We start from the raw sequence: 26161 nt of genomic DNA, 5'->3' as shown, positions 1-26161 counted from the left end.
ACGTAATTTTTGCTTTCTCAGTTCAAGGAAATAATTTTGTTTGCAGGTCTCTATCTTGTAGCATTTTTTTTTTATATTTTAAATCACATACTAGTGAAGAAAAAGATCTTTTTTACAACACTGCAATTTACTGGAGCTGTTGGTGCCTTGTGCTTTGCAAAGTATTAATCCTAAGAAGTTAGGTAAAGAAAGAAATAATCTTTAAAAGCAGGGTGCAAGAGAATAAAAATGTTAATACTTCCAGGGGTAGGTGTTTATCCCTTAGATAAAACAATGCTCATGGTGAGCTCATCCCTGGACTTCCTCTGCACAGACTATCTGTTTAAAAACCCTGGGGACCCTTGGAGGAAGTCCAGCTAAAAAACAGATCCATTGTGAATTCTGGTGCTTCTGGTAGGCTGCTTCCTTCATTTTGTCTCTGCCTTACAGAGCTCCCAGAAAAACATTCAGGAAAAGAGGCAGCAATACATTTATTATTCCTATTTCAGTGGAAATAAATAGAAGTGATTTTTCAAAGAAAACAAATTTAAAAATACTTTCCATTTTTCTGTTTCACTACTTATTTAAGCGGAAAAGTTAGTTAAACATATACCTTATTCAGAAGTTGTTATTGAAAATTATATTACTGTGAGACTTATTGGAAAATGTCTTTTTTAAATCCAAACAGAATGTATTTGTACAACTCTCCTTGGCCTTTAGAAATGATAGTTATACATTGGAGTCTAGAATTCAGCAGGCAGAGAGAGAGAGAAATCTTACTGAAGAGAATGCTGAGAAGGAACTGGAAAACTTTAAAGCAGCCATTACGGTAAGGAAACTGTGGGAATTCTTTTCCTGAACTGTAGTGTACCTGAGAGTGCACAAACATCACAAATGTGTTTGACTTGTAAATTCAGCCCCAAAACTTCATTTTCTGCTGCTCAGACTTCTTGCCATGAGCTGCCTACTACTCTGAGTGAGGGCATATTCTGCCAGAGTGGGCCAGCACTGCTGGAAATGCCTACGGCATGCTTCCCTGGTCTAGCAGATTTCAGGAATAAATACTAGGAATTTGCTGTTCAGTTCTTGAAATAAGTCTGTGACATAGCTAAGAGCATCCAGAACTGCAGTTGGAGCACTGATCCATGCTCTCCTGGGCAAGACCTTCTTTACCAGTAAATTTGAAGTGTCCAGATATGAAAGATGCCAAAATAATTTGAAACTTGATTCCTGAGGTCTATAACTTGAAAGGCCTCTTAACTGCAGATACTAGAAGGCAGGCTGTGTGAAAGGAAACAGCAAGGAATACTTAGGGAATAGGTACAATCTCAGGCTCAGGTTCTAGGCCTGAGTACGCTTTGATTCCAGCTGTCCCTGCTGTTCCTTTACAGCAGTAGTTTCAGTCCTTCCTGCCAGCTTTCTCTAGGTTTTCTAACTGGAATAACAAAAAATTTGCTACAATGTGTCAACTGAAGTGCTGTGCGTGTCTTTGTGTGCAAAGGGAGGGATGGTTACACACCAGGCTGATAAATGAAATAGCCTTAGCCTCCCAGCATGCATTATTGCAGGGAGGTGCTGCCATTCTTATGAGAATAGTGAAGAGAACATGTGATTCTCCCATTTACTTTATCAAGACTATCATCAGTTAAGAAAATATACAATTAAAAAAAGATTGTGGTCACATCTTTTCATCTGGAATTCCAAATCTCCATTTTCAAATTATTGTTTCTGTAAAAAAACTATTGAGAATATTTTGCTGCTCTTCTCTCTGTTCCCTGTGTAAAGAGCAAGCAGAAACAGTCTATTAAATCTCAGGCTTTTCAGACTGAAACAAGTCTGTTAGATTTGCCATGGATTTCTGTCAAGAATCTCTAATTAGGCATCAAGTTTCATGTTGCCAGCATGGGACAAATGTGATTAGGATTTTCTTCCTTTGAGCAGTTCACATGCTACAGTCTGGCTTTTATAAGCTTTTTTACATGATTTATAGCAAAGTGGAAACTGCCTTCCCTATAAAAGCTTTTGTTCTGGACAATGGAATAAACTAAGAAGCAATTAAAAGCAGTGATGGCTTCTGTAAAATCTCTATCATACTAGACCTAGAGTTGTTCCAATCTCATTGAGAGGTTATCTTCATTTCTGTAGGACTGGCACATATTTTATGGCTCGGTGACAGTTTTACCAATCTTTCTGATTTTTTAAATCAGTCTTGTGATAATTGATGTGTTATTCAGAAACCTAATTTCAAGAAAAAGCTGATCTACAAGAATTTTCAATGTTTTGGAGAAAATAAGGAGGTTACAGTTGTCAAGAAAGAAAAGGAAACTCTGATATTGTGTGCGTGATTTGTCCTAAACATATTCCCTTTTTCTTTTTCTTGCAGTCAAATTTTGGTTGCAATTTATTATCAAGGTAGCATTGCAATTCTTAAGACTGTCTTATTTTCCAAATAAGTGAAGTATCATGGAACTGAAAGAACACATGTGGCCTTCTTAATACTTGTGCATAGAAAATTAAAATGTCCTTTGTCCCTCAGCAATCATTTTAAAGTGCTAGTTGAAATGAACTTGGCATTTGTAGAGTTTACAGGTGGCAGAGCATGTTTCACTATAGATTTCAGAAGGGAAGTATCAGAAATGTGCTGAGTCCTCTCTAACTGCTTAAACTGTGTTCTTGCAGTGAAGCACCAGGGCAGCAGCAGCACTGTGAGCTGGGTGTGCTGGCTGTGCTGGCACCCCTTGAGGCTAATCTCTCGGTGAGGAGTTCTGCCTGGACATTTCTACCCCATTTTGAGGCTCTGGCCATTCCATTTGAACTAAAACTATGCTGATAGAGCTGCTGTATTTTTGCTTCAGTCTTCAGCTCACCTGTGGCACCACTATGAGCACAGGGAAGCGTACCAGAGGCTCCTGGAGGACATTGCGGTGCTGCGGCGTTTGGCTGCCCGGCTCTCCAGCCGCGCCGAGATGGTCGGAGCCGTTCGCCAGGTGAGGGCACCTGGATCCACAGGTGCTGTCTTTGCCAGCCTGGGCTAGAGGTTGTGTTTTATTTGCCATTTTGACAGATTAAAGACATTAAATACAACATTGTATGTTGTATTGCATGAGCTAGCCGAATTGGACCTCTACAACCTGTCCAGACACAGATTCTTACAGTTGTAGTGTCAGGTAACAGACCCCTACAGCCTGGAAATAGAGTTCCAACAGAAGATTGTCCATTAAGCTATTTATTGTCTGTACAACAGAAACATATATTTTATTCAGAACGACAGCTGCATCACAAGAAACTAATTTCAAATCAGTGCAGCACATAATAAAAATATTAAGGGAAAAGAAAAGAAAAGAAAAGAAAACTTATCTGGATCAAAAAATTCATCTAATTCAGTCACTTGCCTTTGGCAATAGCTCAGTCAATTACAAAGAGTATGAGAACAGAATGAGTACAAGTAAGAACACATCAATACCCACCCAGATTTAAGAATGTTCCCTCTGCCCTCTAAAGTAACCAGATTGATGCCAGTGGCTAAGACCTTTGAGAGTTTTAAAACAATTGTGGTATACCACGTAAGTAATCAGATATACCCTGCCTCTGTGCCTGTGAATATATGACAACATCAACTGTTATATTCTGTGAAATGCATATGAATTGGCATTTTCTTCTGTCTTAGGAATTTTCTGTCATGGAGATACCAATATTTCCTTAAGAACAACAGCTCCAGATTTAGCCCTGACATGGAGCATACATATGGAGGCAAATGATTTGTTGGAGATGTGTAGAGGTTACCTGGATATTTCCCTCTTTTCTTCCTTAGGAGAAGCGTATGTCAAAGGCAACAGAAGTAATGATGCAGTATGTGGAAAATCTGAAAAGGACATATGAAAAGGATCATGCCGAACTAATGGAGTTCAAGAAACTTGCCAATCAGAATTCTAGCAGAACCTATGGTGCATCTGGTAAAGAAAAATAAAAATTTAGGGATTTGTCTTGCCTCTAATTCAGAGAGTTGTTGGTGCTATTAATGATTTAAAGTACTGTGAAGCCTGTCCATGAAGTTCTGATCTACAGGAGTAGATTTTCAAATGTTACAGAAATAAGATGCTTCATATGAGCCATACTTAATGCTACAGTACAGTAATTTGAATTCACTATCACTTACCAAATTCTGATGAGATCCAATCATATTTTCTCATGGCCTCTTGCAAATCCATATACTCTACACAGTTTTAATGCAACTACCTTTTAGGTCCAGATGAAGGCAAAATTTCATTATTAAAAACACTTTTCTTTTTACAACTTCTTCTTTCCTTTGCTGGAAACTAAAACGTGAGGATTTTCCTTTGCAATTACTCGTACATGGAGGCCAATAGTGGGATTTTTGCCTGATTCAGTGAAAGTAGTACTGATTTGGTTCTTTGCAATTATTTCAAATTTCTTGTGCATGTGTAGTTGAGAAGACAAGACAATTGAGAAGCTGTATGACAATACTGTATGACAATAAATACATGGTCACTTACAGACCCTGTTTAAATATACTCTGAGTTTGAAATATAAGCAAGGGCTCTATTAATATTGTTTAGAGATACTCACATAGTCTAAGACTGTTCTTTATCTTTGTTTCTGTGCAGAAGATGGGGTTCCTCGTTCATCTAGATCCATGTCTCTCACTGTTGGAAAGGTATTTCTGCAATATAAAGAAAACTAACATTTTATGAAGTGAAATTTCTTTGTCTATACTCAGTTCTTTGTCTATTCTCAGTTCTTTAGGCTGTGGTCAAACAGTGCTGGTAAATTCTCAATATTGTTTATGCAATTTATTGCATGTGCTTTGCAGTTTTGGATACACGACTTAGTATGGCTTTGTGCAATAATGGTAGTGCCTGATGTGAAACTCTAGTGTTTTATTTCTGCAAAACTTCCAAGTGTTGGAGATCAACTCTATCACAAAGCTTGCTAAAACAACCAGTGATTTGGAAGGCATGAGTCCCAGTATGAACATCATGAAATTTGGTGACCAGGTGCATTATACTCACTCTACTGTTTATTTTCATATTTTTATTTGATTGGTTCTTTAGGTTTAGTTTGTTCCTGCCACCTCTGAGTGTTGGGTATAAAGAATTACAACACAGAGCATGCAGAGGGCAAGATGGGATTTCAGAATGAGAACTCCATAGGTTGAAGCAGAGGTCTCGAAAAAAAGAATAAATTTAACAGGGATGAGTCCAAATAATAGAGAGGAGACAAAAAAGAAGCCAAACACTATAATGGACTTCCTACCATGGCTGCAGGCTTCCCAAAGTATTTTTTCAGGAGTACATTAAATAAAACTGTCATTAATTAATGGATATGGTTGGTTTTGTCTAGAACCAGAATCGTGGAGTGTTCACTAAAGCTGTGTTCACTTCTTTCCTGTAAAGTTGTCTAAAGAGCAGAATCTTAGAAGTGTTTGGATATGCACTAAAACAAACCTGTTAGATATTATAAGTGTTTTGATGTTTTTACTTAGCTGGAAGCATAGATTTTACATAGATTTTATAGGATTAATAATTTGGCTACTTACCAAATGACAGCAAAAAGTTTCATAATCTGTACTTGAACTAGAATATAGCATGCAATTAGCATGTGTTTGGCATAAGAGAATTTTTATGGTCTTTGGGAAATATAAGCAGTGTTGCATGATGGTCTTCTGTGGAAGGAATGAATGTTTTTGTTTCAGCAAATTATAATTAATATGTTTACATGTAATTAATATATCATACTGGGTACAGTATATCATAATAGGTACACAGCAAGATAAGAGTTTCATGTGTGACTTCAACATTTCCAGTCATTGTGACACTGGCACTTTCCCCAGTATCATTATGCATCTGCTTATCAAAGATAAAGGCCTATGATAAGAGCTGACAATATAAACTCAGAACATTTCTGTTGTGTGATTTAAACTGGGCTTTTAGTATGGAGGGAAAAGCATCAGCATCTCTGTGTCATATCTCATTTCACATTAAGCACTTGCCATACCAGGCAGTACAAGATGAATTTCTGGGAAAACCCATGACCTTTTATTTTACTTTTGCTCCCAACTCTCCTTTTCCCAAAGGAGACACTGACCTACATTTTTGCCCCACTAATTAACCCACAGAATTGTTCTTCATTCTGTCTTGTTGTATGGTAGAAAAAATAATTGTTGTTTCTCCCAGAATATGCCTCGAAGGAGAGTCAGTGTTGCTGTTGTTCCTAAATTTAACTCCTTGAACATTCCTGGTCAGTCACCAACAGCTTCACCTATACCTTCTATGCCATCCCTGGTAAGTAAAACCCACATTTTAAAGTTACCAGTTTTTGTCTAAACTATTTTTGCATAGGGGTAAGCCATAGTTACTGTAGAATGAAAGCTTTTTCATTAATTTAACTTGTTTTGACTCCATCCTGAAGGGGGTGGACAGAGGTAATTCCTATTGTGTAAGGGGATATTGCAATCTACCTCCATGAATGATTCCCTTTGGGAAGAGCTGGATAGGGCAGGCTGCTGATCCACAGGCACTGGGTATTGGTGAGGAAATTTGCCTTTTAATCTGAAGTAACACACAGGAAAGAAATAATGAAAATAGCTGTACACTGTAGAAGAGAAATTTCAACCAGAAGCCACAGATCACAGCTGGACTGCTGTTCTTCATTGCCAAAAATCCACTGAACAGCAATAAATGTAATTAATGTACAGAAATGTATGTGGTAGCAATTTAGAGGTTCTGTGATGATCTGGGATCACTGGAGCCATCAGCCTCTATATTGAATTTTATTTTGTTAAACTTTAATAAATTAAATGAAACTCTAATCTGAGCATAATAAATCCATACAAATGCTTTGGAGAAAACCTGCAAGATATACTCACTGTTCAGAGATGAGCTAAGATGGGACAATTAAAGTTATGGAGTTTTCTGTTAAAATATAGCGTTATTTAAATGAGGGTTTTGCTGAGAAGCTAAATCTATTTGTCTATTTTACTTGTAAGAAAAGCATCTGTTTGTGCAATTTATTTATTATGTACTCCAAGTCAATTGTTTTTTTGCCGTGGTTTATTATGAATTATTTTTATTTAAAATTTCCCATTAAAAACTCAGTAATAAATGCATCTTCTTAGGATAATAGGAGAGGAGCAAGAGAATAATTTTACTGTTCAGTGATCAATATATGAAGGAGAACATTTTCTGGGGAAAAATAAACAGGGTAGAAGGAAATGTCAGAGAAAATTCTTAGTGTGCAAGTCCATTGTTTGCTCTGGTTAATTGGAGCAATGTGGGAGCACCACATTAAAGATACTGTGCTTATGAATATGGGAAAGAAACCTGAGCAGCACACTGCCTTTGTTATTTCATTGAACACTCATTTGAAATTAATTAATAAATTTTAATTGGTATTAAATTATTTAGTCATGAATGTTAACTAATTGATGAATGTAACATTTATTGCTATGCTTTACTTACAGTCTGAATCACCCAGTAATGGAAGGAGCAGCCTAACATCTACTCCTGCTCTGCCAGCACTTCTAGAAAAGTGAGTTTTGTCTAGGTCATCTCAGTAACTATTAAATGATAATACTAAATGATAATTTAAAGAATCATATTTTGAAATACTGTGATATTCCTACTACTCATTAGAATGCTTTAAACATGCAAATTAAAAGCTTTCAACGTGTACATGACTACAAAATATTGAAGTTCATGTATTTTAGATTAGTGCTGAGGCAGGACAAAATTTATCCTATGTCCTTGTTTTACCTTGTGCTTCACTAAGAATGTAAGTATGCAACAACTAAGAAAACAAAAATGGGAAACCACAGCACTGGCTGCTACTATTCAAAAGAACTCTTCAAGATCTAGACCACTTTTGAAACTGCACAGAATTTGTGAGAAAATACAACTACCAAAAAACCTTATCAATATTTCATACCTAGGAAAACAAATCATGTTACTAAGTAACAGAGTCAGAACTTTAAATTCAAGTTTGAGCCTAAGTGTGTGTGCATGGGCCAGCTGGTCTAGTAGTGTAGAATTACCCAGACCAGCACAGTTTTGTGTGTTTAAGCACTTCCAGCTTGTACTCATGGTTTGTTTAAAGTCCAAGTGAAAATAATGTTTATTGTTAATATGACTTGAGAGAAAATCCATTGCCCACAGATTGTGTCTATCAGATGGAACTATTTTAGTGCCAGGAAAACAAGGCCTGTGAAAAGGGTGAGATTCCAGAAGTTGAAATGGGATCCATTGTTGAGATCATTAAACCTTGATTTTGATAGATCTGCCATATCTCAATCACTTAATCTTTCTGTCCCAGATAAAATAAATGACAGGAGAGCACTGCAGGAAGACAGCAATATAAACCAACTTATCTTCAGGCTAAATGCTCCAAAATTTACTTGAGAAAAGTTCTGGAAAGTCAGCACAAGAGAATACATAAAAGGCAAACAAAAACAATGTTTTGTTGAATTGGTATTTGACATTACTTCTGTTATGTTCCTCTTATGTGGCAGGTTACAATTTCTAAGATGAGTTTTAGAAAGTTGAGGGAAATGTTTTCATGAATAGCAAGTAAATGTCATGGATGAGCCAGGTAAGAAAGGTTCTTTTCTTTTTTAAAGAAGAATAAAAATGATAGTTTTCTTACCTTAGAAACATAATAATTACTGTTCTTAAATCACAACATCCTGAAACAAATATTTTTCTTGTGTTCCATTTTTTTCTTTTGAGAGACATTTCTCCAATGTACATTAAAAAAGACAAATCATGACTCACAAAATTGCAGCATACTCCAAATACAACACATTTCCCTGATGTTATTTTCTATCTGTCTGCTTCTTTTGTCTTGGCAGTGGGAAGTCAAATGGAGAACCTGACTGTGAAACCTCAACTCCTGTGCTGACACAGAGTGGGTTGGAAGAGATCAGTCCTGAAACTAAAGCCAAGATAGAAGAGGAAGCATATAACAAGGGGTGGGAATACCTGTTGTGAACTAAACCTGTAAAAATGTGCTACCAGATGAGGACATGTGTATTTAAAATTTAATTTTAAAAACAGTAGTTATGTTGTTGGTCTCACAAAATATTTCACAGAGCATGTTTTGGGGCAGTTTAAAACTTTGGAATCTGTTTCTGAATGTCAAGCACAGAATTTTGCATTATGTGAAGAGTGAGACAAATTTTGATCCTCTCCTGCAGAATCCAGCATGCCATCTGACTTTAGCACTGAATTGCATTTATTCTCCAGGAAAAAAGAAGTATCTAGAGGATATTCAAAATGATCTAGAGCCATAGAGAAATGTTTACTGGCTCCTTTACAATAGACAGAAATTGTTCTCTGTGGAGAACAACTTCTTTTTTGTTCAAAGTGATAAATTTGGTATCAGCTCCAATATAATCCTCTGTTCAGGAAGGGTGGCTGTCTGTGTGCCTTACTCATGGCCTTCAGCTAATTTTTACTCTTATTCAGGTGCTGCAACACTTCTACTTGTGTTTTATTGCATGTAACAAAACATAAAGCTAATTTTTCATTAGATCAGATCATGCTTATACATCCTATGCTAAGAAAGAAATGTTTTATATGCTAAAGATATCAGGAAGCCTTGAAGAAGGCCAAAGAACTTCAGGAACTGAAGGAAGAAGAGGAAGAGACACCCAAAGAAAGTCATGAGGAACATGAAGAAAGTGAAAATGAAGATGAGATAAAAAATCTGAAAAGCAGGTGAGACAGTAGTGTAATATGTCCGTACAAGACAGGCCACTTTTTTCTACTTGCGGTACCCAAGCAAGTGTTTTATCCTGTCCTTTTGCCATGTTTTCCTCCTGGGGAAGCATATTAAAATAACAGTATTTCCACAGAAAGTAATATTCTAACACAAGATAGTTGCCAAACACAAAACTTTTGATTTTGATATTTCAGTTAAAGCTGTATGTTTACATCATGATGCTTCATCTTGCTGGGGTTTGGTTCTGATTTGAGGTAAAAGAATGGTCCATAGAAGTTCCTTAGATGCCAAAATGTATCCCTGTGTGAATATGCACTGCCTTATAAAGTTTGTAATTCAGGAGCACAAACTGGTGCTGGGTGTCATTCCTGTCACTGGAGAGACACTGCATCCATCTGCACCCAGTGCTCTCTCTCTGTACATTACAGAGGCATTGAATGCTGGCCAAAGTCAGTAATATGTCCAATCCCAGGTTAAGGCAGGGATCCTTGCCTAATCCAGAAGAATTCCTTTCCATTCCATAACCATTATAGCTATAAACATCTGTTGGTTTGAGATTTCAGCCGCCTTCAGAGAGCAACCATCTCATTAGTCATGACACTCTTGGAAAGAAATGTTTACCACATATTCCAATGTTTAATTTAGTTGATCAAGGTATGAACAGTGCAGAATTTTGCATGATACCAAGCTCTGAGATTTGCCAGCTGACAGGTGGGAGAAATAGGAGTCAAGTTTACAATCGCCAGCTGTCTCACAAGCATTACTCATATGGAATAGTTGGAGTTGAAATATCTGAGTGTACAGCTCTCCATAAAAGAACTCTACAGGTTGATTCTTCTTTGACAAGGTGTTTGTCTAAGGAAAAAAGATGGTGCCACCTATGGCATCTTCCAAACTGAAAAGCTCAAGATGAAAATATTGTATTTGATTAATATATAATAATTTTCTTTTCATTTTACAGCAGACTTGAAGTCATCATTAATTATTTATATATCCTGTACCCCAAACTGTGCAAACACTGGAACGTGGTGTGGCTTGTGGTGGCTGCAATAGTCATTTTTGCTGTGGTGTTGGGAATCTACCACTCCTACAACTCCTGTGATGAAAAGTCAGAGGCAACTGAAGGGAAGGCCAGCTGCTCTGCGGCCCAGCAGTATTCCTGGTGGAGCTCAGGATTCCGACAGCCCCAACGCGCGGAATAACAGAGGGACAGTCGCGCCCTTGTGGTCCCTGAGCGAGTTTGGGTAGTAGAGCACCGTGTTTAAAGGTAGTGCTTAGTCATCCCTGTGGCTGCTCCACTGATCCCTTAGGCAAGTGAGTTACTCCACACCACCAGGTTTGGGATCCATGGTGAGCATTCCTTGCTAAGATGCCAATCTGATCAATAATCCTGTCTTTCCTCTTATTGTCAAGGACTCGTAGAAATAAAGTAGTGTTGAATCATGGTAAGGTTGTGGCAGTAATCAGCAACCTGCAAGACATTTAAAAGAATGATTTGCACAGGACATTGACATTTTGAAGACCATCATAAAACCCACATTTGCAGTTAATGCTTTACTTTTCATTTCCTGAATTTACTGTTGATTGTTGAAGTACTAATTGCATTTAGTCCTTTGGGTTTTAAGAGGCTAATTCATTTCCTTATTCATGACTATTGGGCAGAAATAGAAGCACTTCCTTGGAAGAATATAATTAAATTCTAAGACCAAATGCCTTGCTGCTAAAGTCATTTTATATGAGGAATTATCTATATGATTATTTAAATGGAATGCTAAGTACATGCATAAATGTTTTTTATGATATGTTTTAAGAATGGGACTACCACTTTTTTTTAAATGAGATACTCAACAGAACCTAAAATGGGGTCTAGGTGAAATAGGTGGCACAGCTGATATCATCCAATAAGTCTGGAAACTTCTACTATATAAAAGTTTCCAAAAATGAATGTATGCCACTCAGTGTCAGTACTGGTTACAGCCAAAAGTGGTAGCTGCCTGGAAGGGTCCATGTGCTACCCAAGCCCAAAACACAACAGTCTTGGACATAGGAAGCAATCTTCAATTCTTGATTGAAAATGAAAACAAATATCTTCAAACCTCTGTACAGAGGTGACCACAGCAAGTGGACTCTGCCCTCCTGCTAACACTGGAATAGGCATTCTTTGAGATCTGCAGCAGGAGCAGAGCTCTGAGAGCAGCCAGAACCCAACCTGTGCCTGCATGAATCAGGCCATGGTGGCAGTGAGGCCTTAGGAGAGCTCACTGCATGTTTTCAGTAGTTCATTTTCAGAATCTGATGCCAAGACCAAAACTGATCTGATACACTTCCAAAGCTGAGCTCATCTTTTGCCCAGATTTTTTGCCAGTTCTTCCTACTTGGGAGTTGTGAGTTCTTACACAAGAATATGAAAGCTTGAATTTTTCAGACAAGTAATTTGAAAAGGGTGAAGGCATTACCTGTACAAAACCCAGCACTTAGGGCTGGGACCAAAATGTGTGTCAGTGGAGGTGTGTCATTTGTACCTGCTGAGCACCACTTCTGAGGGAAGGTGAACCATGTTTGTCTCTCCATAGCTCCATTGGCCACAATGGCAAATCCAGTGTGACCCTCGATTGCACTCCTGTCCTGCATCCTCCTGGCATTTTCTGGTTGAGAAATGGGTCTGTTTCCCATCAGAAGGATAAGAGTGTTATGAAGTACTGTAATTTCAGTTCTGATACAGTCAATATTGTCCTGTCTTCTTTTGGTGGGAACACTGAACTTTAAGCTAACTGTCAAAGAAAATAGGTTTCTAACTCAGTCAGAAATGTAGTTCACGTACCTGGCACTAATGACAAATATCCTGCTGGTGAATTTTTGTTGGCCATGTGTTTCTTAGAAGATATTTATATGGGAAAAGAAAAAAAATTAAAAAAAAAAAAGCAGACCACTACCACATTTTTAGGGGGTGGGGAAGGGAGGCTATAAGCAATTAGAAGGTTGGGGTTTTTTATTTTTTTAATTTTAAAGTATATATATTGAGGAATAGTGTGCTTAAGGAAGTTCAAAAAGGATAAAGGGAAAGTGTGATTTGGTCTAAAATTGCAATTGGTAAAGAATAAGGAGAAGGTTTCTTGCAAATTACTTGGAATCTGGTTTAGTTAGAATTTCTGACTATGAAGAACTACTGTGACCTTTCATGTACTTTTAGTATTTGAAGAAACTTTTCAGTTGTTTCTTGAATACTGTACTAAAATCAACTTCTTTAACTTAAGATTCTTTACAAATAACATTGCTATCTTAATAAGACAATAAAATTGAAAGTAATTTCTCCTAAATATTTAGATTTTTCTATGCCAAAAATTATGGCACATATTTATGTGATTGTGGAAATGTTGGGCTGCCCTGAAGAAAATTAATTAACAGTGCCTGTAATTGAATTAATTTGTTTTTATTTACATCTGCACTGTTGTGAATCCAACAACTTATTTTAAATACACATGGAAAGTTGTTGATATCAACAGAACTCTCTAATTGCTTAGTGTTAAGTGTGTGAAAAGGTCTTTTTGGTCAGTGGGTGAATGAAGTCTCCATCCACTCTTAAAATTCAGCCCACTGGCTTTTTGTGGAATCAGTGCAAAGGGACAATTCCCATAAGTAGTTGTACTGATTTGAGCTGAACTACTTGCATGTCTGAGGTAAGTATAATTTAGCCACAAATGAACTGAAAGAGGCAAGAGGTTTTAATGGGGGTGAAAAAATGAAGATAAAGTTTACTTAAAAAAAAAGTTCTTTTTATAACTACTTTGAGCAAACTGTCTGCTAAAAATAACAAACCACAATGACTAACGGCACGCTAAATAGCTATGCTTATATTTTTCAGTTATTTGATTAAACACCTTTTGTTTAATAGGAAACTAGATTAAACTCAAAAACTATTCTAACTATAATTTTATCTGTTGGATATTAGTTTGCTTTATCTGGAAAAAAAAGCCAAACAACCTCTTCCATGTTCAAAGATCACATCAGATAACAAGAAACAGACCTATTATTTATGCTATTAACACTGAAATAGTTTTCTTGAGGTGCAATATTTATTTTTATGCTTTAACAAGACACATTTATGGTTTCTCCTGCACAGCACAAATGTTTCTAGCAAAAGGAATTTCAAAAGGGCACTATTTTTGTGTATCATATTTAAATTTGTAATATTGTAAGATTTTGCACAAGTGTGCTGGTATTGTACTGTATAGTATCACATACTTGAGTTTTGAAATAAAATTATGGTTTCAAAGTCCTCAGTGTTTTTACCTTAAAGATTTGGGGTGCTCTGTCTGCATATTGATGGCCGTGTCCTCATGAAATAAGTCCTGCCTTGTCTACACTGTTACATGTTTGGAGGATCTTGCTCTTAGTCTTCCAGTTCTTCAGGAAAATGGTACAGAAGAGGAGAACGAGCTCCTGTGTCAATGGAGAAAGTGTTTGGAAGCAGGATCATCCTCATCCCTGCCATGCCCTAGAAAGCAGCTGAGAGAGGAAGCTGAAATATCCTGGGGAGAGTTTAACTCCTGCTTTGGAGGGAGGCCACGTGTCCCAGAGGAGGCTGAACATGGGAGCCACAAGGGAAATTGTAACCCAAGGATTCTGGGTGTAAGGTCAGGAGTCTTTATTTGCTTTGTGGACTTGGGAGGTCTGGGACGTCTAGTGGGGAGCAGACTTGCCTGATAGTGGGTAGGAGTCAATCCTAAAGTTCTGAATCTCTGATGGTCCCCCCAGGGACAAACTCTGGGACATCAACAACCTGGAAAAGAATTACTGTTTCCATGGACAGACCCTGATATTTGAATTTTCTACATGAACAATTTTTTTGTTTCCTCTACTGTTGTTCAGATTTCAAGGTTCCTTTTGAAATTATTGTAGAGAACAGTTACATGTGTTCTGCCTTATCAAAAGTTTTCTGTTTAGCAATCCTCATCAGCGTTTTAAAACATGCTGATGTAAAAGGTCAGGAATTTTTCATATAGGTTACAATAAGTATTTAGGTCAAAGACTAATTAATCATTCAGCATAAGTCTGCTTTTTTTTTTTTTACCACACTGATTATGAAGAAGACACACCAAAAGGTTAAAGACCTTTTGTACTGTTACAGTCCAGATAAGTGATCTTCCAGGCAGTTTTGGAGCAGCTGAACTATAAAAAGGAAGAAACACACAAAAACCAAAGTTATTTCAGTCTTGCTTTGTCATTCTAAAATTCTGTTCTCCCTCTCCTAATCTGGAAGACCTTGTGAAGGAGCTTGTATTGTTTGGTGTTGAAAGGTGTTTATCTCATTTTTACAGCTAAAAATCCTACTAAACATCAAGAGTTTGACTAAAGGAACTTTGCCACGGTACAAAATGTTGCGATCTGGCAGGACAAGTAGCATGCAATTTTAAAATGTCAGAAACCCAGCTATTTATTAGTTTTCATGGTAGGAAATACTTAGCAGATCAAGGTAAGTTTTTTCAATGGAAATATTTCATTTAATGTTCTCAGTATTTTACAACCACAGTATGTAGTCCTTGAGACCTACAGAATAACTCATAATTTTTTTCTGCTTCTACCTTGTAAATGCCAGTGAATCCTCTTACAGCCTTCTTCAAGCAGGAGCTAAGTCTGATTACAGTATCTGACTCGGCCATGGCTTTATAGAAGCAGGTGAGTACAGCACAATAAGGGAGGGAAACAGAAATTGGAGCTAGAACTTTGTCTAAAGATCTCACTGAGTTTTACCAAATTCAGTTCCAAACCACAGCCCAAACACAACCCAATTTTCATTTCATCCTTGCTAATGGAGACATGATCTCACTGACCCCAGCATTCTCTTCAGGCCCTGTCTGTCTTACAGAGCACCATCTAATAACCCTGTTACATGCTGCTGCAGGAGATGTGCCTGTGCCCCATTAAAAGTTAATATCCCATATATTGACTGGGGACTTTCTAAATGCAAACCACAGTTTAAAGAGGTAGCTTTACACTGTTACACTTGTGTTTATAGGACTCTGAAAACAACCTGGAGACAGTGGACATCTGAAAGTTTGCTGAATCACAAGTTGAACATGATGTAAGAAAATCAGACTGTTGCAAAAATAAAAGACTGACACCATTTTGAACTGTAAAGCAGATATAAAGCAATTTATTAATTAGTCTTGACATTGGCAAGGTATCGCATGGAGCAAGGGAGTGAGGCAGCAGGGGTTTCTCAGCTGAAAGAAAACTGGGAGCAGAGGCATAACTCTTTAGAAACATAAAATAGTTGCAAAACATAAGGGAGTAAAGTATCTTCCATGTCCATTGCCAGCAGGAAATAAGTGATAGGCTTGTACCAGAGAATAGCTAAGTCAAGTTAGTGTAGGGAACACCTTTGAACTGTAAAGAACAGCAAGGCACTGAACAAGAGCATTAGAGGAAATGTTAGGAATGTGTCACTGGAAATCTTTGAGAGCAGGTTAGACAAACAGCTGTCAGGAATAACGTAGATACAGCAGACATGACTGACACTAAAGGAATTAGCCCATCCCTTGAACTCAATTCCTGCTTTTTGTTTATTGGAACCTCGGAAAAAAAATATCTGCTAAGACTTCTTGAAACTTTTAAAATTATAGCTGTGAGGACCATCTGTGTTTTGAATCAATCCAAGGGAATCACTCTTTGTTGGAATGTCACAGAAGGCAGCCGTGATTTGAAGTGGCTGCAACCTCTGTACCTATGGTCTCAAGGAATCCCATTTACAGTAGTGTATCTGCAAATCTCTAAAAAAATAGAGATTTGTTATGGGAACTACTTTTGCATTGGAACTGTAAGAAAAAAAAAAGTAAAACTCCATCAAGGCAAATAGGACAATGGGGAATGGATGCCCTTCCAGTTCCAATAAAAAAAAAAAAATCTTGTGTGGCATATTGTGTTACGATAGAAGATTTGTTTTATTTACCAGATGAATAGACAAACAGAATAATGATCTGTTCATCAGTAAACCAGGGAAAAACAGCAAAAGAAAACCTTCTTTCGAAGTGTTTACTGACTTAGCAGTGTAACAGCCTTATCTCCCTTCCTCAGCTGTGCTTGTGAATCAGCAGCAGTGACATTTTCCAGCAATCCCACATGAAAGCTGGTGGAAAGGGTGATGAGGGATTTCCGCTCCGTGACCTCGCCCTGCACTGGGACAGCCACCACGCTGCCTCTGCCATTCTTTCTATGAAGCACTGCACTGACAGCTGGAGTTGCTTTCCAGAAGTCATATCATCTGACAGCATCCAATACCTTAACTTTCCTCAGCACAGGAGACAAACTACCTTGAATTTCCTACTTTTCTGAGTTTTCCAAGCTGCTGGCAATGGCAAATTATCTTGGAGTTACCTCAGCAGTGTCTTTCATCTGGATTATGACATTCCTGGCTCAAAATTACTTTGTAACAGGTATGTAAAGTTCCACTTTTTAAAGTCTTGAAAAAAGTAGCTGGATTTACCAAAAAAATGTGGAGAAGGAGCGTGTGTAAATGTGTTTCTGGCAGAGAAAACCACAGGGTTTTGAGAATACAGTGCAACAAAAACTGGCATATAGGGAAACTTTCACTGTTGATCTAATTCAATTGTTGAAAATGCTGAAGCCTTTGAATCTAAATGCTACAAAACTGCTTATTTCAAAGATCTGGTATGGCATTTAGGATTAAGCTCAGATCCATTGAAATGTAACTTCATTTTGTATCATTTTAAATACCAGAGCAAAACATGACACCAGTTCTCTTTCAAATTCCATTATTAACTTGACAGAATCCATCCTTACTGCAGTAGCTGCTGGGATATCTGCAGATGCTCAATGCATACCAGAAGCCTCCAGATGCTTTGCTGTTTTTTAAGGATTTAATATTTGTTCTATTTGTGTTAAAGATCATATACAGTTATTGCAGACAATTGATTTTTCTCACCTACTGAAAGACTTCTGGACTGAATGAATTAGATACTCAAGTCCTGTTGAAATTCCACAGGATTGGAGTACCTAACAACAGTAGTGTCCTCCAGCAAAACCAACACTGTACAACTTCCACCATGGAAAGGGAGAGCTTGAGGAAGTGCCCTTCCTTGGGACACCTTCTCATGCACCCTCATGGCTCCAAGAGCTCCAGCTGAGCTCAGGGCTGATCTCCAGCTGTGTCTTGGAGCTGTTTTGTGGCATGTCCTATCCCCTTCTGTAGTGATTTGTTGTCTGGTCTTCACACATGCACTCTGGATTTAGGCTGTAGGTAACCTTGTCTCCAGGACAGACTTTCAGGCATGTGTAGAGCCATCTCCTGCTGCTCCCAAAGGGACTTTCTGGGTGTCTGACTCTCTGAGTGGCAGTGAAACCTGCCACCATCCCCACTGTGGTGCTGCTGAGATGCTGTGGGACTGTGCCTGTCACCCTGTACTCATGGTCCCCTTCCTTGTGGAGCAGCCTCATGCTTGCTGCTCCTTGACACCAGCAGCCAAAGGGAACTCTAATAAATCAGAGTGAAGGTTAGACACAAGGCAAAGAGAAAAACAACAGCTCCCCTCCAAAAAAAAAACTGAAAAGGGAACTAATGCACATCAAGGCCAACATCCACAGCTTACAAAAGCTGAACAATTTTCTTCCTGTTCTATGGTAACTTTGTCTTGCTGTGATGTTCTTCTGTCTAGGTCTTCTCACTTATTTCAGTAAACCAAATTATTAACCCAAGACCAAAATACAGAGCAGAATGTACCAGTACTCTGTTACCTAAATAGAGCAGAGCTTAAAGTACAGCTATGTGCAGCTCATGGACCAAAAAAGATAATATACTTCTAAAGGATTAGTCTGCCTCCTGTATAACTCAGTCATCTTCAGAACAGAGTTCAGAGGTGATTTAATGAGCTATGTAGAGACTTGAAGAGGTTACTGTTCTCTTTTTGGATTCCTTCCTCACAGTGGGAAATTAATATCTTTTACAAAATGTATCAATAAATCGCTGTTTTGTTTTAAAAGGCCTAGCAAATTTTAAGACACAACCTAGAGTCACTTTTCTTGCAATTTGCAACCTAAGTTTCTGGCACTGAATTTCTGTATTATGCTGTGTATCTATCCTGCAATACACATGTGACAATATTTGTCCTGTAATTGGATGACCAATGAGTGTAGCAGTTCACAAGTATCTAGGTAATTTTCTAAGATTTCCATAAATTCCTTTCAGTCAGCTGCTCAGCTTTATTTGAAATTTGTGAAGTTGGTCATTGAGAAGCTTTCTTTCTCAACGTTACATTTTTTACAAGTTGTGTTGGCTCAAATCTGAAGACAGGAAAATAATAGACTGAAAAGGGTAGACTTGAAGTCCTTGCTAACAGCACACACACCTTCATGGAGCACCAGGGCTTCTCTGCATCCCCCTGCAATGTGACTTATGTTCAGCTCAGGGCTGGATGCAGCCACAGTTTGTCTGAGAGGACTCCCCAAGGCATCAGTGTCTTTCCCTCTCTGCTGAGAAAAAGCCACCTGATTCAAAGATTGCTCTTCCTAATATTTAAACTAAATATAAGGACAGCAGAGGCATCATTTTCCAAAAGCCATTTCCAGCCATTTCCCACATCCAGAGGGAGCAGGAGCTTAAAGCCTTTCTGCTTTCTTAGCACTCCATACAAGCTTAGTCACCTTTATCCCCTTCTCATCACAAGAGTAGCTTAGCTGCCAGTTCTATGTTTTCATTCACAAAATTCGGTTTAATTTGTCTTGTTAAGAAGTCATGGGGTGAGTATGGAGGCATCACTTCATCCTGCCTTGAGAGTTCATGGACTCTCTGTATTCTGAAGCACAGATTTTATGAAATACACATTAATGTACACAACTAGTGAGTACAGTCTGACAAACATATTAAGCAAGGAAGTATCACCTGTGGTTATCTGACATGTCTGCAATGAAATGCTGAAATGTTTCATTTCACAGGGCAATTACTGTATGAAACTCCAAAATAATATTTTTTTCCCAGTAAATGCTCTCAGTAAAATATGGAGGCAAAATAGTAATACTCTTTTTCCTTATTTGTGCCAAATCCTGAATTATGTCCTATGCCCTTAACACAGATGAGAAAGAAGAGCTGGTGTAACCGGAGCTATGCACTTGCTGGTGCAGGTGTCACAAAGAGTGTGACAGCTGTGGCTATTTAAAAAGCTGCATGAACTGCCTGGAAAAGTGTTAAATTCACCTATCTCCTCTTTTCCTGCTCCCTGCCAAACACAGTAAATGGAACACTTGACAGTGGCTGGGGGATGGAAGCATCATGCAAAGCTAGGAAAAGAAGAAAAAAGAGTTTAGAATAGGAAATAGAGTTTAGAAGAAAATAGAGTTTAGAAGGAATAAGGAATATCAGAAATTATCAAATATTTTTTATTTTCTTATTGGTATATTAATTCCATGAGAAAATGTGTATCTCCTTTTCTGTTATATACCTTACTATCTCAATAACAAGGGTGTAATAACAGTATGAATGCCTTGGTGCAACAGCTAGCTTTAATTTATTTTTAAAAAGAAAAGAAAGAAAAAGGGCTGCATCTAGTCTAATGACAGTCAAACCATTTGAAATCCCAGACTACTATGTTTAAAAAATACATTCTATTTTTAAAAGATCTTTTATGCTAGAAATTAGTTTTCTGTTATCCTCAAGCTAGAAACTTTAAAACATGTTCAATTCAGTTGATCCTCAATTATTCAAATACTAACCTTGACTATTTTATGGCTTAATTACAGGTTCCATTAATTCACCTTGCAGGATCAAGGGTATAGGAATTTATCTTGATCAGAAAGCGAATTTCTCAGAAGCAAGTCATGGATGTAATCAATTCAACCTAGAGCTGGCCAGTAAAATACAAGTGGAAGAGGCTTTGAAACATGGCTTTGAAACATGCAAGTATGTGCCATCAGCTAGTGGCCCACTACCTTTAGTGAGCACCTTCACACCCAGCTGAGGCTGGTGACAAACCTCACACTAAAAGCACTGGTCCTTTTTGTTGCAGCTATGGATGGGTGAAAGATGGATTTGCTGTTATTCCTCGGATAACATCCAACCAGAAATGTGGTCAGGGAAAAACTGGAATAGTAAAATGGCAAGCTAGCAAGGATACAAAATTTCATCTCTACTGCTTCAATTCCTCAGGTATGTAAGCATAACAACTGCATTGTCTGTGTGTTTTGGGTTATATTAGATTTTTTAAATCTGCATGAAAAAAATCATAGAAGTGAGTAATTTCCTATAATTTGTTGACCCTTTCCCCCAGTCTTAAATATTGTCAAGCTGTTCTTAGCTCAGAAACTTCCAAGAAATGCAAAAGGTGAATTCAGTTAATCCCAATTAATAATGTGGTGCTGCCATTAAAGCTCTTGAGGAAGAGTTGTGTTTACCATTATATAATGTTGACACAATGCTTTTAATGTGTTTTGATTATTTGGCATTATAATTTAAAAGAGCATGATTGAATCTTTACCTAGGGTATCTGTGTGTGGCGTGTCTACTCTTGCAAAAAGGCTAGAGTGGGATACTTCAGGAAAATTGGAACTTTTTTTATAAAGGGAGGTCTATCCATTAAGCCAAATTAAATTATAAGCCAGATCTGCCAAGAGACCATAAAATTAATTAGATTCCTAATTGGTAAAATCCAACCGCTCTTTTTAATTTGCATCACCCTAGGTGTGAAAAGACCTGCCCTTCCCCTCACTGGCTATTTACAGACTGAAGTCCAACAGTAGAACTTGAAATAAGTTAGATCTCAGCACAAGATATCAATATTGTTTCCTAATGGCTTCTGTGGTATTAACTAAAAATAAGTAACTAGAGATATTATGTTCCTACGTGTCTCATATCTATGGTTATTACATAACAAATATTCCAATAATTACCCGAATAAAGCATCATTTCATTATTTATAATCAGTTCCTAGATTTGCCAGTGAGTTTTAGATAACAAGAGCAAGAGGATATGCAAAAAATCCTGAAAGTTTTCAGGAACACTGTGTGAACAAGGGTTGGAAAGCAGGAGAAAGATGGAAATGCAAAAATGTAAAGACCTGTGATCCTGTGAAGAGTGGAGGCTCCAAAGAGACTGAGGATAAAGGTGTAGAGAGAAGGCCTCTGCCACATGGTGATTCACTGCATGAAATGTGTTATTCTGCACTGAAAGTGTTTGTTGGGTAGACTGGGTAATGCTACAGGGGCAGCAAGTAACTCCAAATTATTTGCTTTGTTTTGCTTTAATTAAAAGAAAATAAATACATATATGCTGTAAGAGTGTGTGAAGAAAGTTAAGCTTGCTCAATGGTTAGAAAACCATTTAATGTATATTTCCCATTCTGCAGTCCTTTATCTTAATTTCCAAACTTTTGCCTGTTCTAGGCATTTCTTTGCATTCCAAAATATTTGTCAGCAGCTCATTTTGTCAATTTTCTTGTTCCAAAAAACTTGCCAAAAACTCTTGAAAAACCATAGTGGAAAAAGCGTCAAGGCCCTGCCCTTTGGCATTTCATTCTGTAAAGGTGACTGCGTCATCAGGCTCCCCATGGGGATTCACTTGGAAAACCGCACATACATCTTTTCCCTGTTATTTATGTTAACCTGGTTGTTACTTCAGTGAAATTTTTATAGCTTTACATAATACAGAATTTCACTAGCAAAGTAGAATTTTCTCATTTTGACAGGAGCCTGATTCAGAGCTTAGCTCTTCCAATTCCATATAAAACTTCACTTGCACCTACATTTTTATATAGACAACATCCACTTCTATTAATTTATTTAATTTCTGGAAATTACTTATTTTTCTTCAAACCTGAAATTTTTTACTTCCCATCTTCTCCTCCCCACTTACAATCAAATCTTTTTCTCCTCCCCACTTACAATCAAATCTTTTTATTATCTCACATTGGTGCCTGATTTATTTGGAACTTTTATGGGCTACATTTTTTTACAGGAAATCAAATTAATTTTCCAGGTATCAACAGTACATGCATATATTTTGAACATATATATGACATAATTGAAATATTTTTGCATATTGGATCTGCAGTTAAGTTGCTCCCTGCTCTGTGGGAAGTTATACTGTTGGGTTTTAAGTGCAGTATTACTCTGAGTAGTTTTCATGAGGGATATAGTCATTGGTTTGGAAACATAAAATGAGTACCATGGTTGCTCAAAGGAGTGTGTAACTATGTGAGTAATGATAAAAGCTGTAAAATCTAGCTTATAGCCACATACTTGAAATAGGATATATTTGCCTGGTTTGGGTAAAGCTTTTGTGAACAAAAAAATAAAAATTTCCAGAAGGGAAAGACTCAGGAACAATTTCAATAAATGTGTGTGCTGTAAGTACAAAACTGGCATCTAACACAAGTTTTATGGATTTCTTTTCCCTGCTGCAGATGTCCGGATTAATTCCTGTCAACCAGACCCAACTACACCTCCTTCATCAACTGCATCAAGTGATGTAACTGCATCTTCAGCCTCTGATTTGACTGAGAACACCACAGCAGTGTCTGCTGAGGCTGTGACTGAGGCAGGACAATTCCTGAGAAAGAGATTCCGTGTGGTGTGCGTGACTGAAACGCTCTCACCAACAGAGGCGCCCACCACCACACCAGTGCCAGAGGAGCCCTTCTCCACTGACTCTCCCAAGCTCACTCCTCACCTGGCCTTTAAGAATGATGCTGTTGTTTTTGGAGGTAAAGGATGTGGTAGATATTTAATGAAAAGAGCTATTTATGTAGAAGTCAGTAGACAAACTGTTCACAGCTATTTTTATTGCTGCTCCACCATCCATTTTGATATAGCTGAACCTAGAAGCAGAATAGGATTGTTTTGGTTTTGCAGAGCAAGGCTTATAGGGCAGAGGATTTAAAAATCATTTTTAAGAAAAACTAAGATCTGATTTTATACTTTATGATAAATTTTAATGTGAAATTGTGTAAGTTCTTTCTGGTTAATGTGATTTGAGGTAAAAAAAATACAGAAAAAATCTTGGCAAACACTGTCAGTGTAATGGAAAACTCACCAGCAGGGTCTTTAAAACCAAAAGAAGCCAAGAAAGTTTGAAGGCTAATTGTTCTTGAGATACAAGGTGAGTAAGCAATCCTAATGCCAGCAGTGGAGAAACAGACCAAACATGAGGAAAGGCATGCTAACTGTAAGGATAGTTAATAACAAGAATGTGTTCTCCAAACAGGTTGTAAAAACTCTCCAATGAGCAGATTAGAGAAATATCTGTCAGGGATGTCCTAAACACCAGTTTTAGGCTATCCTGAAAGAAATGAGCAGGAGTAACTCAGCTTTTGATCTTCCTAATATTCTATTCTTCAGTTCATGTGTATGTACTGTTATATGAGGCTGGTTTTAGAAGAATCCAGATTTTTGTTCTTAAGCCTTCAGGACATCAGCTTTAAGTACATAAATAAAAAATCTGTGCTTGTATCACTTTTATCTCCAGGTATCCCCACTGCACTTCTTGTACTGGCAATCATCTTCTTCATTATCTCTGTTGTTCTAGCAGTCTGTTATATCAAAAAGTAAGTTGCCTTTTTTTTTTCCTCTTTTGGAGTGAATTAACTCCTAGAGTGCAATCACTGAATATTTAAAATATATACTAAAGAACAGAGAAGTAGTCATGATAACATAATAGTGCTGCACAAATTTTAAAAATCTTAAACCCTGTTTTTATGCAGATAAGTTTGTTGTTGCTATAAAAAAGGAACACAAAAAATATTGCCTGCTTTTAATTGGTCAATCATGCCTAGTGTGAAATATTTCCAAATGTGTTAAAATAGCAACACTGAAATGTGCATCAGTTCACACATAAACCAGTTTTGTCCTTCTCTTTTTTTTTATGTCACACTCAAGGTGAAAGTTTTTATTATTGCACTATGATTTTGCTCAGAAAAAAAATAATTGTTGAACTCATTTGTCAAACTTAAAGACCTTTAACACAGTGCATTATTAAATGTTACTAAAAAGTGTGCAGTTCTCACACCCTAGCCCAGACAGCTTTATCATTGTGTACCACAAATCCTGAATATGCCTTGTCTGTTTTTAAAAAAAATACCAAAATATTTCTTTAGAAAGCACACTGCTGGAAAAAGTACAATGATCTAGCATGCCACTATCCTCTGAGAGACTTCTGCTTGAGTATGGTAATTTAATTCTAGCTGTTTAAGTGATACTACCAAACTATCCCAATATTTCTGCTTTACTATCTTTTTTTCTTTTTAAAGGTACAAGAAAACCTTACCATTTATAAACAAGAAGCAGCAAAAAGAAACAGTTGTAACTACCACTCTCAAAGAGACAAAATCCAATGACCAAACACCTGAGAAGGAAACACAGAATAATGGAAATAAGGTAGAAGAGTGTAAAACTAAGCCTGAGGCCACAGTAAAGTGTCTAGAAGCAGAAGTTTAAAGGAAAGAATGTACAGTTCTTGATGGAAGTATAAAATAAAGCACACAGAACTTGGCAGTGCTTTTAAACATAAGTGATTGTAAATACTCATATTTTCTCCATCTTTAACATATGAAACCTTGTTTTTTTAATGATTACATCTTTGGCGACAAATATTCTTGCAGAAGAACATGGTATCCTATTTACTTGAAATAAATTCTACAAATTCATATTACAGCTCATTTTTCATCTTTAATAAAGAAGCAATTAGGAATATGCTATTAACCACATGCACTACATTAACTATTTGCATGGAATTTAGATCAATATATACCAAAAAGGTTTTTATGTCTGGCTGGAGGATGTCTGCTAGCTTAATGCCTAAAATAAAAACTGGCACTGTAGTTCTTCCTCGTGTAGATTAGCTTATTTCCATTCAGTAGTTGCATGCTGCTTTAAAAAAAAGTCTGTTTACAAACAGAAGAAACAGTTCTGTTTACAAGGGAGTAAAAACTCAAAGGATTAATCCACTGTCATTCAAATGCCCAAAGAAGGGTACAAAGATGCTGATGTGTGTATGTGTATATTCACACAGCAATGAATAACTTAGAAGCCTCCATTGTACCATAAGTTACTGTTTTATTTATTGAAACCATTATCATTCTTCTAAATGAGATATTTGACAGAGGGAGACAAAAAATCCTTGAACAAGACTTATACTGGAGATCTTTTTTGTGTATTTATGTGTGGCTTTCATAATAAAGGCCTCAGGTGACATGGGATGTCTACAATACTCCCTAAAAAATAAACTATGGTGGATATGTTTGTCTGGACAATTTAGTCTCATGAAAACTGTCTCATGGTAAAAAGAATTGATATAACCATAATGTTACAGAAATAATTAGTTGTTATAACAACATTAGCAGTTTATCAAATATTTTCCTGAATAAATAATTTAGATAACTTATCTTTATGTTTGAAGGAAGTTGTTATGCCAAAGGAAGTTTTCTTCTTTCATCAGGCAGCTTGAGAA

General features: G+C 37.2%; 2 protein-coding genes across 7 annotated transcripts in view; both read left to right on the top strand.

Annotated features, from left to right (window-relative positions):
• The window catches only part of IRAG1 (inositol 1,4,5-triphosphate receptor associated 1), a 71863-nt gene extending 57875 nt beyond the window's left edge, over positions 1-13988 (top strand). For 5 of the 6 annotated variants that reach the window (XM_058026118.1, XM_058026122.1, XM_058026117.1 and 2 more), the window contains 9 exons: positions 668-808; positions 2835-2966; positions 3791-3932; positions 4605-4654; positions 6174-6281; positions 7460-7527; positions 8843-8962; positions 9579-9710; positions 10676-13988. In XM_058026118.1, coding sequence (XP_057882101.1) covers positions 668-808; positions 2835-2966; positions 3791-3932; positions 4605-4654; positions 6174-6281; positions 7460-7527; positions 8843-8962; positions 9579-9710; positions 10676-10916 — 1134 coding nt within the window. In that variant the 3' untranslated portion in view covers positions 10917-13988. The remainder of the gene's footprint in view (positions 1-667; positions 809-2834; positions 2967-3790; positions 3933-4604; positions 4655-6173; positions 6282-7459; positions 7528-8842; positions 8963-9578; positions 9711-10675) is intronic. The other variant, XM_058026121.1, reaches the window with a different exon arrangement.
• Positions 13989-14082: 94 nt separating this feature from the next.
• LYVE1 (lymphatic vessel endothelial hyaluronan receptor 1) lies at positions 14083-25958 on the top strand. The gene is made up of 7 exons (XM_058026123.1): positions 14083-15187; positions 16789-17147; positions 20464-20623; positions 20730-20869; positions 23121-23420; positions 24182-24260; positions 24963-25958. The coding sequence occupies exons 2-7, from the start codon at positions 17066-17068 to the stop codon at positions 25147-25149; spliced, it is 948 nt and encodes a 315-aa protein (XP_057882106.1). The 5' UTR covers positions 14083-15187; positions 16789-17065; the 3' UTR covers positions 25150-25958.
• The last annotated feature ends 203 nt before the right edge of the window (positions 25959-26161 follow it).

Source organism: Melospiza georgiana, chromosome 6, assembly GCF_028018845.1.
Source record: "Melospiza georgiana isolate bMelGeo1 chromosome 6, bMelGeo1.pri, whole genome shotgun sequence".
In the NCBI taxonomy this organism is placed as follows: Eukaryota; Metazoa; Chordata; class Aves; order Passeriformes; family Passerellidae; genus Melospiza; species Melospiza georgiana.
This window is presented reverse-complemented; position numbering and strand designations above follow the sequence as displayed.

Coding starts and splice junctions, on each gene's coding strand:
- LYVE1 (XM_058026123.1), top strand. CDS start 17,066: ATGGCAAATTATCTTGGAGTTACCTCAGCAGTGTCTTTCATCTGGATT. Junction 20,870..23,120: donor CTACTGCTTCAATTCCTCAG/GTATGTAAGCAT, acceptor TCCCTGCTGCAG/ATGTCCGGATTAATTCCTGT. Junction 23,421..24,181: donor TGATGCTGTTGTTTTTGGAG/GTAAAGGATGTG, acceptor TTTTATCTCCAG/GTATCCCCACTGCACTTCTT.